The sequence below is a fragment of the Camelus dromedarius genome, chromosome X, assembly GCF_036321535.1.
Source record: "Camelus dromedarius isolate mCamDro1 chromosome X, mCamDro1.pat, whole genome shotgun sequence".
Classification (NCBI taxonomy): domain Eukaryota; kingdom Metazoa; phylum Chordata; class Mammalia; order Artiodactyla; family Camelidae; genus Camelus; species Camelus dromedarius.
The window spans coordinates 76,764,692-76,782,063 of NC_087472.1; the positions used below are offsets into that span (position 1 = coordinate 76,764,692).

Genomic DNA, 17,372 nt, shown 5'->3' on the forward strand with positions numbered 1-17,372 from the left:
CAGTGTACGTATGTTATTCACTGCACCACCAGAAACAATGAAAGAGTCCAGGAATTGGGGGAATAGCACAAGGAAAGTAGACTGATGTGTACTGAAAGAGAAATATCTCCCAAACATATTATGTGAAAAAATCAAGTTACAAGATAATAAGCAGAATATGTTTTTTAAGTTAAAATGTTTGTCTCTGTCTTAACTGGATAGAAAAAGCACTGAAAGGGTCATATTGAATTATTTTTAAGGGTTATCTCTGGAGTGGGAAGAAAAGGGGCGACTTTCACATTTCTTATACTTGTATATTGTCTGACTCTTTAATAGTGAGGTGTTGATAAACAAGAAGGTCCTACTGTATAGCACAGGGAACTATATTCAATACTTTGTAATAGCTTATAATGAAAAAGAATATGGAAAGGAATAATATATATATGTATAACTGGATCACTATGCTATACACCAGAAATTAACACAACATTGTAAACTGACTATACTTCACTAAAAGAAAAATAGTGAGGTATATTTACGTGTTATAGAAGTGGTTCTAAAAAAACAATGATAATACAGCTAGAAGAGTGGAGATAGAACATTGCAAAGGGAAGAGTTCCATTCTGGGGGGGGGCGGGCCACTGGGGGATCTACAAAGAAAACAGGTGACAGTTTCTGGATAACACCAGGAGAAAAGCACCAAGAGGAAGATGTCTTACTAAATTTTTTAATGAAAGTCAATGGGAAAAAAAGTCTTTGTGATTAGACCCACTGTCTAGCAGTGAGAAGATATGGATGCTAACCCTAGCTCCATAACTCATGAGTTGTGTCACCTTGGGTAATTGCCTTAATCCCTATGGGTTTCACGTTCCCCATCTGTAAAATGAGGAGGTACAAGCATGTATTGTTTTTAAGGTCCTCTCCAACAGTCATATTTCATCATCTTAGCAATGATTATTTGTGTGTCATTCATACATTGTGCTGAATGACTTTTGAGAAGACCTTACTTTGAGGAATTCCAAATGGTATTTTGATTGCAGAGTTATGAGATTAGTATTCTGGCAAAATTGTAAAATGGTACTATCAATCTTTAGAAAAGACTCAGCTGAGCAGTGAAATACAGTACAACCTAGGACCCGACGCTTCTAGCATATGGCTAACTAGTGCTATACCAACATTGCTACAGTATCTCTGCAGTACCTGCTAACCACAGACCCCGGAAACATCCAGCGTGAACTCCTGAAACATTACAGCAACCCTTTCCTCTACCCCAAAACCCCATAAATGCCATAAATTGGAACAAGGTGAGGTTGCAAATAAGCCACTCAGGATTGACAGTACTGCCAAACAGCCTCTAATTTTTTTCTTCCTTCAAAAGGGGACCAGCCAGGTTCAATCCCCAGTACCTCCATTAAAAATAAATAAATAAACCTAATTACTCCCCCCAAAAAATAAATTTAAAAAAATGTGAAACTTAAAAAAAAGTGAAACTTAAAAAAAAAAAGAGGGGACCAGCCAGAAAGAGAAAGAAAAATACCATATATCATCACTCACATGTGGAATCTTAAAAAAAAAAAAAAAGAAGACAGAAATGAACTTATTTACAAAATAGAAACAGACTCACAGACATAGAAAACAAACTTATGGTTACAAGTGGGAAAGGGGGGTGGGAAGGGATAAATTGGGAATTCAAGATTTGCAGATGCTAATTACTATATATAAAATAGATAAACAACAAGCTCCTACTGTATAGCACAGAAAACTATATTCATTAAAAACCTATGATGAAACAGAATATGAAAACAAATATATGTATGTATATGTATGATTGAAACATGATGCTGTTCACCAGAAATTGACACAACATTGTCAACTGACTATACTTCAATTAAAAAAAAAAAAAAAGAAGAAGGGCCCAAAGTGGTTTCACTCATTGGAAAAGAAACAGGGAGCTTCCAGATTCAGCTCTGGCAAGTAGAAAGCTCAGAAGTTGTCACTCTCGTTTGTACAACAAGACAAGGCTGGACAAACTGAAACATCAGTTAGTTTTCTTGGACACCACCCCGCCCCCAGAGAATTAAGGCTACAAGGGAGAGGACAACCCCTAGATCTGAAAAGACAGGCTTATCCAAAAAGACACATAGAGATTTGCTTACCTGGGGCAAAAAGCATCGGAACCATAATGGGTAGGGTCACTTAAATGGCAACTGTGATGAATTGCTGAAGGCTGAGCATGGACTTGGGTGAGAATAAAAAACTCCCGAGCCTACGCTTTGGAGGGTTTTAGCTCCAGGAACCCCACCGAGCACTCCAATTGAAGCACTGAGAAAGAGCCCCTCCCGGCTCTGGGGAGGAGAGTCAACAAGAGTTATCATTGTGAAATAGGCCAGAACATTCTCTTCAACAAAGGCCTCTGCTCCAGGGGAAAATATTTGGCCTGAGCCTTATCCCAGCTGGTGGAAGGGAATTCTTCCCTCTCCAGCCCCCACCCCAGCCTTCCAGTCTCACCTAAGGGGAAAAAAAAAAGCAGTCAATAGGGGCTGAGCTTCCAGGAAATGGCCCGAGAATGCTGAGGTCAGGGACTGGACCTGGGACAGTGACAACAGGAAGCCAAACCACTGGATTAAACCTTGTGAAAGTCACAGCCACAAGACAAGGGTCCAACAGCCACTGTGATTTAATCAGAAGATTATAAAATTACATGTTCCCCTGTACCATGCCCCCACACCAATAGGGCTCCAAGACACAGAATCTCTCTCAAGGAGTCCTACTTAAGGAAACTCAAAATCAAGAGGGGAGACAAAATCAAAGACACTATAGGAATCTCAGCCCTGGCTCCCATAATTACACCAAACATTAAGTACAGCCCAGCTCCTAGCCAATTTAACATAAATCCTAACACAAGGGAATTAAACTAGAAACCAATAACAGAAAAATAGCTGGAAAATGCCCAAATACCTGGAAATTAAGCAACATACTCCCAAATAACCCATGGGCCAAAGAAGTCTCAAGACACATTTTCAAATATCTTGAAGTAAATGAAAATATAACCTACCAACATTTGTGGGATGCAGCCAAAATAGTGCTTAAAGAGAAATTTATAGTATTCAATGTATATATTAGAAAGAAGACCTAAAATCTAAAGATCTGAACCTCACCAAAGAAGACATACAGAGGGCAAATGACAAATGAAAAGATGCTCAGTATCATTTGTCGTTAAGAGTAATGCAAATTAAAACAATAGTGTGATCCCCCTACACACCTATTAGAACGGTGGAAATCTAAAATACTAACAATACCAATTTCTCACAACGCTATGGAGTAACAGGAGCTCTCATTCATTGCTGGTGGGAATACAAAATGGTACAGCCACTTTAGAAGACAGTTTGGCAATTTCTTACAAAACTAAACATAGTCTTACCATATAATCCAGCAATTGCACACCTATATATTTACCCAACTGACCTGAAAACTTACACCCACAGGAAAACTGGCATACAGATGTTTGTAGCAGCTTTAGGCATAACTGCCAAAAGGTAGAAGGAGCCAAGATGTCCTTCAGCAGGTAGGAGAATGAATAGACAAACTGTGGTATATCCAGACAATGGAATATTATTCAGTGATGAAAAGGAAAAAGGTATCAATCCACACAAAGACATGGAGGTACCTCAAATGCATATTGCTAAGTGAAAGAAGCCACTCTGAAAAGTCTACATACTGTATGATTCCATTCATAAAGACATTCTGGAAAAGACAAATTTATGAAGATGAAAACAGGCTGGTACTTGCCAGGGACTCAGAGGGAAGGACGCTGAATAGGTAAGAAATGAGATTTTTCAGGGTGGTGAAACTATCTTTCATGATACTGTAATAGTGGATACATGTCACTGTGCATTTGTCAAAATCCATAGAGCTTTATAGTGCAAAGAGTGGACCTGAATGTATAAAAAAATTTTTTTAATTCCAGGATGGAATGCAGAATGGAACAAAAAAATCTAACTATATTGCACATTTGTGAAAACATCCTCACTGAAGGAGGCAGAGGAAAAAGATGTTGACCTAAGTGACTGGAAATGAGTGGAATCTATAAGACCAAAGGCCAAAGGAATTTTGTACAAGCCCTGTACTCTAGTTGGTAAAGTAGTTTCCCAGGGAGGGTATAGGTTAACAATTTGAAACCCCATGCACATATACCGGAAATGAATAATGGATGGTGGCTAGTGGGAGCCAAGTTTCTCACTACCTGGAGGGGAAGGTTACATACAAGCAAGGGGAGGAGGCGAGAATGATCCATGTGGTAATGGATTAGAATTAGAGACAGCAGTATGATCTCATGTTTGGCTTAATATAGATACAGATGGTTACATATAGATAATATATCTATTTCTAGATATGGGTATATATGAGACAGGAGGAAAGGGGGCAGGGCACAATCATTAAAAGAAAGACACAGTAATTAACACCAAGATGGCAGAAGACTCAACTCCCAGTAGACCTTGGCTTCAGTATATGCTCATTGAAGTATGACAGCATGCTAAATGGCACTCCACAGGTGCTATGACAGTTTCAAGGATGATCATAAAAGGGCAAAAAGTGGGTGATGGCCCAATTTCTGGGAATCCTAGCCCCTTCCCCAAAGTAGCTGGAATAACCCTCCCACTTGTTAGCATATGAAGTTACCAAACCCATAAAAATTAACAACTTTGCACCCCACGATCTGTCTGCCTGTCTCTCTTGCTTTCGGAGACAGCCCACACTGTCTATGGAGTATGTATCGAGTATCTATCTTTCTGAATAAATTTACCTTCACTCTATGATGGCTCCCTCTTGAATTTTTTCCTGTGTGAAGCAAGGACCCTTACTTGGCAGGGTCCATCCAGGGACTCAACCGAGACCTGGACATGGCCATCCTCTCACACCCCATTTTTCCTGCATCATATACATGGGTCAGTATACACATAAATTTATATTTCCTTATTGAGATGCCTAGAGGTAACAAGGCCCCAGTAGAAAAAAGCAAACCTAGTACCTAGATCTTGGTTTCTAATACCAATCTCCACTGAAAGGAACCAGGGTTCCTTGGAGAAATGGCTGATTCTAAGACTAAGGTGAGAAATATATAACATGGGCCTGGAGCCTACTGTAGTGCCAGAAAGTAAATGAGTGGTAAGAAACCAAGGTGATAAGGGTATGGCAAAGGGAAACAGGGCTAATTTAAAGAGCTCCAAATGGCTAAAGCTGAAAAAAAATTGAACAAAATAAATAAAGCAGTGATGGATTATAACCCAAGGTATTAGACAAATGAGTGCTGACTGATATAAACAGATGATTGAATAAATAAATAGGGAAGAATAGAGAATAGAGAAATCTATGCAGAATTCCAAATAGTTTCTGTAGACACTTCAACCTCAAGGACATAGAGCATAACTTCCTCATTCTTAAGGGTGGGCTATGCACTGACTTCCTTCCAAAGAGCATATTATGGAAAGGATGAAAAAAGAGCCACTTCACAGTGGAGAAAACTGACACATACTACCTCAGCCAGGTGATCAAGGTTAACTAACACCAGCAGCAATGAGTCATATTGACCATATATGTCTTGGATATGATGTGCTAAGAATGACACTTTACCTCTCCTCTTCCTCCCCCAAACCCCAGGCTAATTACGAGAACACCACCAAACCAATCCCAACTGAGGGACATTCTACAAATATCTGGCTAGTGATCCTTAAGACTGTCAAGGTCTTCGGGTACAAAGAAAGTCTAAGAAACCATCACAGCCAAGAGGAGCCTGAGAAGACCTGATGACAAAATGCAATGTGGTAGCGGGATGAGACATTAGGTAAAAACTAAGCATACCGGAGTGGGAAGGTGGGTATAGTTCAGTGGTAGAGTATGTACCTAGCAAGCATGAGGTCCTGGGTTCAATCCCCAGTATCTCCATATGCATGACTGGGTCATTATGCCGTACACCAGAAATTGACACATTGTAACTGACTATACTTCAATAAATAAATAAGTACCTAATTCCCTCCCCCCAAAATAAAATAAATAAAAATTATAAACGTGACAATATTTTTTAAAAAACTAAGTATACCTGAATAATGCATATACTTTAAGACAAAAATATAAATTTATAAATGGGTGAGAGATTAGAGGACATACATTCTAAAATGTGACCAGGTATTTTCCCATTAGGGAAACATAAAGGAACCCTTTAAACCTGTGGACCATCATCAGAGGCCTCATTTTAAGGGTTCAACATTTAAAACTGGTGTGGTCTGAGGCCGGGCAGGGCTTTTGCAATTGGCCCTCTTTTTTTTTTCAAGCTCAAAAAGCAGCAGTAACAATTGCCATTTTCCCAGGCTAAGTGGTTAGAGAGGTTGAATCCCTCTCCTTCTCCTCCCAGTACCACCCACACAATTGCTCGAGTCAGGCAGCTTGGGAGAGCCAAACCTGGATGAAGGTGATGGCTTTCTCCATGAGCTGGAGCCTAAGATGTCTTCTGTTTCTTTCTGAAGGAATACTATGATCTTTCCTTCCAGCGGGGCAGAACAAAGAGAACTGTTTCACAACTTATGGGATGGATTTCACACCCCATCATTTTTCAAAGATTTTTTTTTTCCTTCCCTGGGACCTTGGGAGGTTATGTTGAGGCTCGCCTGGATGGTCTGGGCACGGTCTCACATGCAAAGCAGGAGTGGCCTGCTCCTCCTCCACCTGGGCTTAGGAGTCATCTGTGCCTCTTCTCCATGTATGAGTCCTATGGGTCCCCCCTCTGAAATTTCTCCAGCACTTCTTCCCTCCTCTCTACTCCTGCTGTCTTAATTGAATCCTTTGATCTTTGGCCTAGAGTTTTGAAAAATAACAGTTTGACTGGTCTTCCAGCTTCCCACATACTCTTACCTGGAATCCATCCTCCACACACAGCCATAAATTCTCTGAAATGCAAATCTGATCCTATCATTCCTCTGCTTTTAAATCATTTGATTACTCTTGGGTTACAAGATAAGGTCCAAAAGCCAGATAATAGGGACCTCACCTAGATTTCTAACTAGATTCCCCACCTTATCTCCTGCTTGTCCTCCCTCCTGCTCCAACTGTCCCTACCCTTGGAGCCTCAAGGCCTCAGATAGACAGATTCTATTTCTGGAGTACAAAAGGCTCTCTTCTTTTTTTTTTTAAAACCTTTTTTAAAAATGTATTTTTAAATCTTATTTTATTTATTTTTAAATTTTTAGGAGGGAAGGTAATTAGTTTTTTTTAATTGTTTTTTTTTTAAGTGGAGGTACTGAGGATTGAACCCAAGACCTCAGGCATGCAAAGCACACACTCTACCACTGAGCTATGCCCTCCCCCCAACTTCATAGATTTCAGACATGGGGTTCTACAATGTATAAGCTACAGAGAGGTAGTCATTTTTAGTCAGTGTTTTTTCTAAAATCATTCTTCTTTTTCTATTTCTTTTCCTTTTTAGGGGGTGATGAGTTAGTTTATTTGTTTATTTATTTATTTTTAATGGCAGTACTGGGGATTGAACCCAGGACATCCTGCATGCTAAGCATGTGCTCTACCACTGAGCTATACCCTCCCCCTCAAAAGGCTCTCTCCTGCTGCTTGGTACCTCTACATGCAGTGCCCTCTCTGCCAGGAAGGTCTCCTCATGCTGCAGTTGGGGGGCAAGAGCCTGGCATGCCATGAAGAAAGACAAGGAAGTGAGGGGAAGGAGGGAATTGAAAAATATTACTAAAACAGCACTCTGCTGGGCTCTGATCTGGGTGTTCCCCGAAATCCCAAATGAATGAATGGATCGCTGACCATGAGTTCCAGGCTGCAGAGGCAGGCAAGTGAGAACAGATAGACTCGGAGGGGAGCTCTGAATTTTCTCCTGCTACTCAAAACCCTTTCTCTACTTTCCTCTCCCTGCCCTTTCTTTCAGATCTCCGTGTTTACATTTCTTCTAATTTACAGACTACTACAACACTACCTCAGATGCATTTCACTGTGCCACGCATAATTTATTTATTCATTCCTCATAAATCAATTCCTCCAGCCATCTGGAAAACCAGAACCACTTCGACAGCCTTTCAAGCTCCTTTTAACTAATCTTTTTAGGACGTGCCATTGTGTTTGGCACAAAGCATAGTATTTTATGCAGTTTCACCACTGACTATCAAGGACTTTATGACCTTTTTTTCTTTTGCTGTTGTTGTGTTCATCAGGAAATCCCACATGAAAACATTAAATAAAGTAAGAACAATTAAAAAGCAAAGCAAGGGGGAGCATAATAGCTCAGTGGTAGAGCGTGTGCTTTGCATGCAAAAAGTCCTGAGTTCAATCCCCAGTACCTTTATTAAAGAAAATAATAAATTTTTTTTAAAAAGCAAGGCAAGAAAATTCTATCACTACAGAGTGTTTTAAGTGGGCTGATTTTTGTGTGTGGCTCGTGGGAAACAGCCTCCTTATTATATGGTCAGACCTTGGAAACCACAGGTAGTAATTCTCCCGTAAAGGCTAGTGAAAAGTGGTTAAGGACAACTCCTGCAAAAACACATTCCACAATCATAAGCAATAGCAAAATCCTGTCTGTCTCAGTCCTCTAGTTTATTAGATGGGAATAACAGATACTCACCCCAATCACCTACTGAGAGCAATGTGAATACACAAAAAGTACTCTGGTTATAGACGTTCTATGAAATCATTTTCTAGCACAAGCAATACTGATTAACTAAGCTAAAAGACTCTGGTTTAGCCAGAAGGGTTAAGCAGGGGTGGCCAGTTTAAGTTTATAAATACCCTAACTGACCACTTCACTAGAGCCAGTAATTAGTACCACTGGCTCACTATGGTTGTAACTATACATAAGTGGAAGTGATACACACGTGTCCCTTTTATATTTGTAGGCAAAGAGGAAAAACCACCAAATACTAAACCATGAGTACCTTTTTTTATGAACTTTAAATTCAGGAGTTCTCTTCTACTGTCACTGCCCTGAGGTACCTTTACCAGGCAAATTTCTTGTCATTCTTTTGAACGTGTGGTTTTTGTCTAGGTATGTTCATCCCAAGTTGGTCACCTCCTCAGAGAGGCCTTCCCTGATCTTTCTAACTAGAGGGTTATTCTCCAGTCATCATCTGTCATCAGTTAGTTTATTTCCATCCTAGTACTTACCACAATGGGTAATTAACTAGGGAGTCTGTTTGTTTACTCATTTACCCAACTAGATCTAAATTCCAGATCAACTTGGATCTTATCTATGTTCATCCTGCCCTTGCTTCCCCAGTGCCTATAACAGTGCCTGGTTCGCAGCTGGTGCTCAAAAAGCACTTGCTGAATGAAGGAATGTGTCCTCATAATGACAATAAGGTTAACCCAAACTTCTTAGCATGACATTCAAGGCCCCAATTTACTTACTTGGGTTTACAGTCTGCCTTTTTATACCTCTGTATATTAAGCCTGTTGAAACTCTGCAAAAGCTTGCTTTTATTTTTTAGGTTTATGTGTTCATTTATTTATCTATTTTACTTTTTAATGGAGGTACTGGGGATTGAACCCAGGACCTCATGCATGCTATACCCTTCCACTCTGTAAAAGCTTGCTTTCTGCCTTGAGTGCTCTTTTTCCTACCAAATAACTTCTTTTTCAAGGCCCTTCTCAAACACACCTTTTCTGTGAAATTTTTTCCAATCCTCCAGTGACACACACACACACACAAATAATGAATCCTCTAAGTTCTTATAAGAGCTATAGCACTTAAAATATAGGGTTATAATAGAAATAAACTAATAATAAGAAAAAGAATTGGGGGGAGGTTATAGCTTAGTGGTTGAGCACGTGCTTAGCATGCATGAGGTCCTGGGTTCAGTCCTCAGTACCTCTATTTAAAAACAAAGAAAAAAAGAAGAAGAGTGATAGCTAACTTTTTATTGAGCATTAACTCAATGCCAGGTACATAAACATTTTATATGTTATTATCTCATTTAATCTGGAAAACGACTCTAAGGTAAATACTATCATAAGTACTCAAATGTCTGTTTGGCTAGCTAGAATCAACTTCATGAAGGCAGGGATGGTGCTTTCAAGTTTTGCTAATTCCAAGAACCTAGCAAAGTATCTGCCATGTCATATACCCTTAATACAAGTTTGCTAAATAGTGAATTCTGACAGCAGTTTCTTCTTCCCTGACTTTACTTTGACAATGGCAATTCCAATTAATTAAGGAAAACAGATGATAGTTTTAAGTAATTATACGAATTTAATCTTAAAGTGATACAGTCCTTTCTAATGACAATAAGAAACTCAGAAGTCACAAAAGGGTGATATACCTAGCTATTTCAAAATTTTAAATATTTGTAGATAGAAAAACAGGTAAAAAAGGCAAATCTGAAATGGAAATATATTCAACCTACATTATACAAAAGATTAATAATAATATATAAAGGGCTTCTATAAAAAAAAATCAGAAAAGATAATCAGCCCATTAGAAAAATAGGAACATCATATGAGTAGGAAACTTCCAGGAAAAGAAATTTAAATGGTTAATAAACATATGAAAATATGCTCAACCTCATTAATTTTAAAAAGTAAAATTAAAACAATAATAGGAATATATTTCTTTATTTTACTTATCATATTGTAAAGATTAAAAAAGAATTGTAATATTCACCCCTAGCAAGGCTATGGGGAAATAAGCACACTTATACTGTCGTGCTATAGAAATGTTCTCATACACTTAAAGATACACACACACACACAAGGTTGTCCATTGCAGCACTGTTTGTAATAGCAAAAGACTGGAAGCAATTGATATGTGCAACAATAGAAGCTTGGTTAAATCAACTATGGTACAGTTACACCATGAAACTGCATGCAGCCACTGAGAAGAATGACGTTACTGGATAACCAAATAATAGATAAGGGGAATTCTCATTTTATAAACATATTCCAGATAATAAAAAACCAATTACAACAAGGGGAAAGAATTTGAACAGACACTTCATCAAAGAAGATATACAATTGGCAAATAAGCCCATGAAATGATGTTCAACATCCTAAGCCATTAGGGAAATTAAATTAAAACCATGATGAGATAGCACTACATACCTATTAGAATAGCTACAATAAAAATTACTGAAAATACCAAGAGCTGTTGAGGATGCGGAACAAGTGGAACCACCGTACATAGCTAGTTCAGATGCAAAATGGTACAGCCGTGGGGTGAGGGTATATAGCTCAGTGCTAGAGCATGTGCTTAGCATGCACGAGGTCCTGGGTTCAGCCCCCAGTATTTCCATTAAAATAAATAATAAATAGACCTAATTATCTCCCCCCACCAAAGCAAAACAAAAAAATGGTACAGCCACTCTGGAACATGGTTTGACAGTTTCTTATAAAGCTCAGCATACGTTTATCACACAACCCAGCAATCCCACTCTGGGGTATACCACTCAGCAGAAGGGAATGGAACAACCTGGAACACTCTCCAGGGCATTAAGCTGAGTGAATGAAGTCAGTCTCAAAGATTGACTGACTCTGTGACTCCATGTATAAGACAGTCTCAAAAAGGAAAAACTATGGGACAGAGAACAGATCAGTGGTTACCAGGGCTTGGGGGTAGGGGGAAGTCTGACTGCAAAGGGATAATAAAAAGGAATTCTTTGGGGGTGTTGAATTGTGTGTCCTGTCAGTGGGGGTGGTTACAAGTATCTACACATGTGTTAAAATTCAAAGGACTGTGTGTTCTTTTTTTTTTTAGATTCCACATATGAGTGATCTCGTATGTGAAAAAAATGTGACAATGCATATACGTATGTTCATGTATAACTGAAAAATTGTGCTCTACACTGGAATTTGACACAACATTGTAAAATGACTATAACTCAATAAAAAAATGTTTAAAAAAAAAGGACCATGTGCCAGGAGAGAAATGAATGTTATGGTATGTATATTGAAAATAATCTTTAAAAAGTTAAATTGTCATCAGAAGTAATGATACCTTCTATGTCTCCATCTAAGGGAGGAACATCATCTCTCATGGAGAAATCCATGGCTGTCTCCGGTATGTCCATCAAGTCTTCATCACTGGAACTGCTCTGGAAGCTATTGAAACTCCCCTGCTGAAAGCCTCTGTTATCCATGGCTCCTGTGCAGAAAGAAAAATAGAAGGCTTATTACAATGACCTCCGTACTCCTTACCACCCATTCCTTTTTTTTTTTTTATTGTGGTCAATACACATAACATAAAATTTACCGTTTTTTTTTTATTGAGTTATAGTCATTTTACAATGTTGTGTCAACTTCCAGTGTAGAGCACAATTTTTCAGTTACACATGAACATACATATAGTCATTGTCACATTTTAAAATTTACCATTTGAACCATTTTGAAATTAGAAATTCTGCAGCATTTAGCACATTTACAATGTTGTGCAGTCATCATCCCTATCCATTTCCAGAATGTTTTCATCTCAAACAGAAACGCTATATCCAATAAACATAACTCCCGATCCCCCTACCACCCCAGCCCCTTACAACCTCTGCTCTCTTTCTGTGCCTGTGATTTGCCGATTCTGGATGTTTCCTATAAGTGTAATTGTCTAATATGTGGCCCTCTGTGTCTGGTTTCTTTCATTTCTCATAATTTTTTCAAGGCTCCGCCATGCTATAGCATGTTATCAGTAGTACCTTCCTTTTTAGGATGGAATAATTCCCATTGCAGAGATATACCACATCTTATCCATTTATGAGTTGATGGACATTTGGGTAGCTTTCACCATTTTTTTAGGGGGCAGGTAATTATGTTTTTATTTATTTATCTTTAATGGCAGTACTGGGGATTGAACCCAGGACCTTGTGCATGCAAGGCATGCACTCTACCATTGAGCTATACCCTCCTCTAGCTTTCACCTTTTGAATGACCACTTATTTGTATGTCTTCTTTCCTGCTCTTATTTGGACAATATAGATATGCAAACTACTTAGCATATTCAGTTGCTCTCCAGATATAATGTACCACACTACCCTTACCATGTAGTTGATAGCAGTTTTTTGAGAAGCCAGGCAAATGAGCAAACCAAATGAGGACACACATACAAAACCCATGGGAGTTCACAAGTAATCGACTCAAATAAAAGCTAGACATCAATATCAAAAAATGTGCTAGCCATCTAGGAGTGGAAAAACTCTACCTTATGCCTCTTACTCTTTAATAGCTCCTAACAATATAGATGCACAGCAAGATTGGGAAAAACAGATTTACTGTGCTGTTCAATGTTGTTTTCTGCTCAATGATTTAATATCCAAGATGAAACATCCCAATTGGGAACCTTCAGGTTATAAAATTTTACTCAAAAAATCTTAGTATACTGATTTTTTAAAAACCAGCATTACAGCCAACTTTGCCTTATCTAGCCCTGCCCTACCCCTCAAATTTTTTTTTGATGAAATCTTGCTTGAGTATCATAGTCAGCAAAGTTCTTCAGGATTAAGCAAATCATACTCCTTTTGAGGTGTTACAACTCTTTTAAGAAAATTCTTACTCTGGGTTATCAGAATTATGCATGAGAATATGGCAAAGACCATGTAGGTTACATTAAGCTTTAGGCCTAAGAAATTGGAATCCCAACAGGTAAATTAAATATTTTAAACATTGAGCATAAAAGAGGAAGAATCAGCATTTACCAGGACTTTGATTAATTTTCAGGCACTGGGCTATGTGCTTAAAGTGAATTCTTTTTCACTTAATTTTTCCAGCATTCCTGTGCTGAGGCATTATCACTTCTGGTGCAGATGAGGAAACTGAAGGTCAAAGAGGCTAAGTAACTTGCCCAGTTAGTGTTTAAAAAAAAGATTAAGCTCCAAACCACACGTTCAATTTCACAACCCCTCACTTGTGATAAAGAGGTCAGCCTGACCAAGGAGGTCAGCATGAGTGACATTTATGAATCACCTACTCTGCAAGAATCATTGTGGGATAGTAGGACGGACACAAAAATGATGCTGGGTAGGCCAGATGAGATGAAGATTGGGAGGCAAAGCTTTGGGAGTTGTCAACATCAAGGTGATGGCTGAAACCAAGAGAATGGCCATTCCAAGGGAAATCTGCCATTGACTTCTGGATAAGGATGACTATCAATAAAAGAAATGCATTCCACAACCTTCTTTAGTATACACCAAGAGCTTGAACTCAGTACAGACATGAACTGAAACCATACATTCCCCAGGAACGTGACCATGCTTCCATGGTGACATGTAGTCAAGTAGAGAAGGTAGGATCATTGACCCAGAGGTACTAATAACGTAGACCAGGATGGATCAGAAAACCATTTCCTCAGCTACAAAAACTCTAACCTTGCTTTGTGGAACAAATATTTCCTAGGATACTAAGAACCCATGTTTTGTGGCCTCAGCCGAGCTCCTTCGTTGCTAGCCAGTCCTCCATCCTCGCTAGGCTTTTGCCCCTGCTCTATCCTGCTTCCTTCACTCCCCTTCTCTTCTCTGAGCACACCTGCAAAAATGTACTTACACCAATTCCCTGCCTCCACTGCTGCTTCTAAATCTAACCTGACTACCACAGGGTCCTAAGCCGTTTTTTCCTATTACTAACAACGCAGAGGCAATTTGGAATCTGTCGGTCTTCCCTCCTGTCATTCAGGAAGAAGTGTCTTTACTCTTTTTATTTTCATTGAAGTACAGTTGATTTACAATGTTGTGTTAGTTTCTGGTGTACAGCATAGTGATTCAGATGTGTATATACATGTATATATATGTATATATATTCCTGTTCATATTCGTTTTCATTATAGACCATTACAAGGTATTGAATATAATTCCCTATGCTATACAGTAGAGCTTTGTTATGTTTTGTTTTATTTTGCTTTGTTTTTACTTAAGTATAATCAGTTTACAATGTGTCAATCTCTGGTGTAAAACATAATGTTTCAGTCATACATATACATACATATATTTATTTTCGTATTCTTCTTCATTATGGGTTACTATAAGATATTGAATATAGTTCCCTGTGCTATACAGAAGAAACTTGTTGTTTATCTACTTTGTATATACTAGTTAATATTTGCAAATCTCGAATTCCCAGTCTATCCCTTACCACCCTCTTTCCCCCTGGTAACTATAAGATTGTGTACTATGTGAAACTGTTTCTGTTCTGTAGATAAAGAACCTTGTTTTTATCTATTTTATATATAGTAGTTAGTATCTACAAATTCATAACTCCCAATTTATCCCTCCCACCCTCTTTTCCCCCTGGTAACCATAAGTTTGTTTTCTATGTCTGTGAGTCTGTCTCTGTTTTGTTGTTTTGTAAATAAGTTCATTTGTATCCTTCTTTTTTTTTAGAATCCACATGTAAGTGATATCATATGGTATTTTTCTTTCTCTTTCTGGCTTACTTCACTTAGTATGACAATTTCCAGGTCCATCCATGTTGCTGCAAATAGCATTATTTACTCTTTTTAATGGCTGAGTAGTATTCCATCACACACACACACACACACACACACACACACACACACACACACACTACAACTTCTTTATCCAGTCATCTGTTGATGGACATTCCATGTCTTGGCTATTGCAAATAGTGCTGCTATGAACATTGGGGTGCATGTATCTTTTCGAATTAAGAGTTTCCTTCAGATATATGCCCAGGAGTGGGATTGCTGAGTCATACGGTAACTCCATTTTCAGTTTTTAAAGGAATCTCTGTACTGTTTTCCATAAAAAATAGCCTACTTTGCTCTGAATCTGACTGAGATAACAGATCCTTCCCTGCCTTACTCTGAATTATTTTATCTTAGCCTTTAAGGAAACCTACTACCTCTAGCTCTCACCTCTGCCTCAAGCTCCAGTCCCAAATTCCCAAGAACTCCATCTGACACTTCTGTTGCTGCATCAAACTTCACAGGATGAAAATGAAAAACAAGTAGAAATGACATTAGCCTAAAGACAAATAATAAAATCGAAACCAGGCGTGTTCCCTGCCCTTATCTCCCACATCAACTTTCCCTTTTAAATGCAGGTGGCATCAGAGTCAATATTTGCAGTTGATATTTGTCTAACTATGGGATTTACTACATTCACCAAATCTATAAAAGCAGTCAACCTCAAAAGTAGGCATTCCAGGTTTCTAGAAATCTTAACATAAAACAAGCACCATTTTAGCTGATGAGAAGAACTGAGGCTAACAGCATAGTACAACTCGAGAGACTTTCTTTCTGTTTAAATTCATCAAACGCCCCTGAATTCCAGTGACTAGCACCAAAAGTTGGCATGAATAAATTTTTAAACGATGCAGAATCCTCTCCCTCTCTTGGTTCCGTGTTTCATTCAGGAAATGATTTAAAATACTCAGTTCCAGCAACTCAACGTTAGCCACACAAATCATAGGAAGAAAAAGTACGGGGAGTCCAAAAATAATTTACATTTGGCTTTGGAATATGTCCTGTAGTCATATTTTCAGAGGGTGTACCTATTGTTCTGGGACTTCATTAAAACAAAATAATGACGCTACAAGATGAAGACTCAACAAAGGAGAAGTTGGAAAACTTTTCCGTTTCCCCATAGGGACCTTACAAACTCCTTCCTGTAACCCACTGACACAGAACACTAACACAGAACACTCCAGCTAAATTGAGCTGCCTCATTTCAAACATTTCCTGGAGCAGCTATCTGGTTCAGTGTTTGGGTTGTAAAGTGCTTCCTTAATAAGTACATAGAAATAAAGGGTCAACAAAAGAAAATTAGAAGAAGCCAGTGAAGCAAGCAAAACAGATGCAACAAATCGGAGTCAAACAAAGAAAACAAACATCAGTAAATCAAAGTGATATTTGTCCATGGATAATGCATTCTGGTACCGTCTCTGGTTTTATTTTGCAGATGTAACAAAAAAAAAAAAAGTTCAAGAGAAAAAGTTAAAGCGGCAGAATGAGGAAATGATTTAAAGTTCCTCAAAGTTGAGATCTGATCCCTCATTTAGTTGAACTCCAAGCAGGAGGCCTCTGTGGGGCCTTCCTGGGAAAGACCCCTCCCCCACATCCTCTGCTGCAACTCCTCTCTCTGACATACCCAGATAATAGTATCTCCTGTATATTTCCTGAGTTTTTCAGATGCTAAAAACCACCACCAAAGGGAAGAAATTAACTACTTGATGATTGAGAGCACGTGCTCCCCGAGACCTTCTGGCGCCTAAGGATTGATCACCATCAATCCATCAGAGAATTGTGCATGAGCTGATCACGTATCCTGTGACCCCCACCTCCCTTACTTGGCCTTTAAATATGCTTTGCTGAAACTCTTCAAGGATTTTGGGGTTTTCTTGGGCATAAGCCACCTCGTCTTCCTTGCTTGGCCCTGCAATAAACCTTTCTCTGCTCT

The 17,372-nt window shown here is 38.7% G+C and overlaps 1 protein-coding gene across 1 annotated transcript in view; it reads right to left on the bottom strand.

Moving 5' to 3' along the window:
* CLCN5 (chloride voltage-gated channel 5) overlaps positions 1-17,372 on the bottom strand; it is a 161,071-nt gene that overhangs the window by 36,510 nt on the left and 107,189 nt on the right. Inside the window, exon 3 of the mRNA XM_031445213.2 lies at positions 11,975-12,121. Coding sequence (XP_031301073.1) covers positions 11,975-12,121 — 147 coding nt within the window. The remainder of the gene's footprint in view (positions 1-11,974; positions 12,122-17,372) is intronic.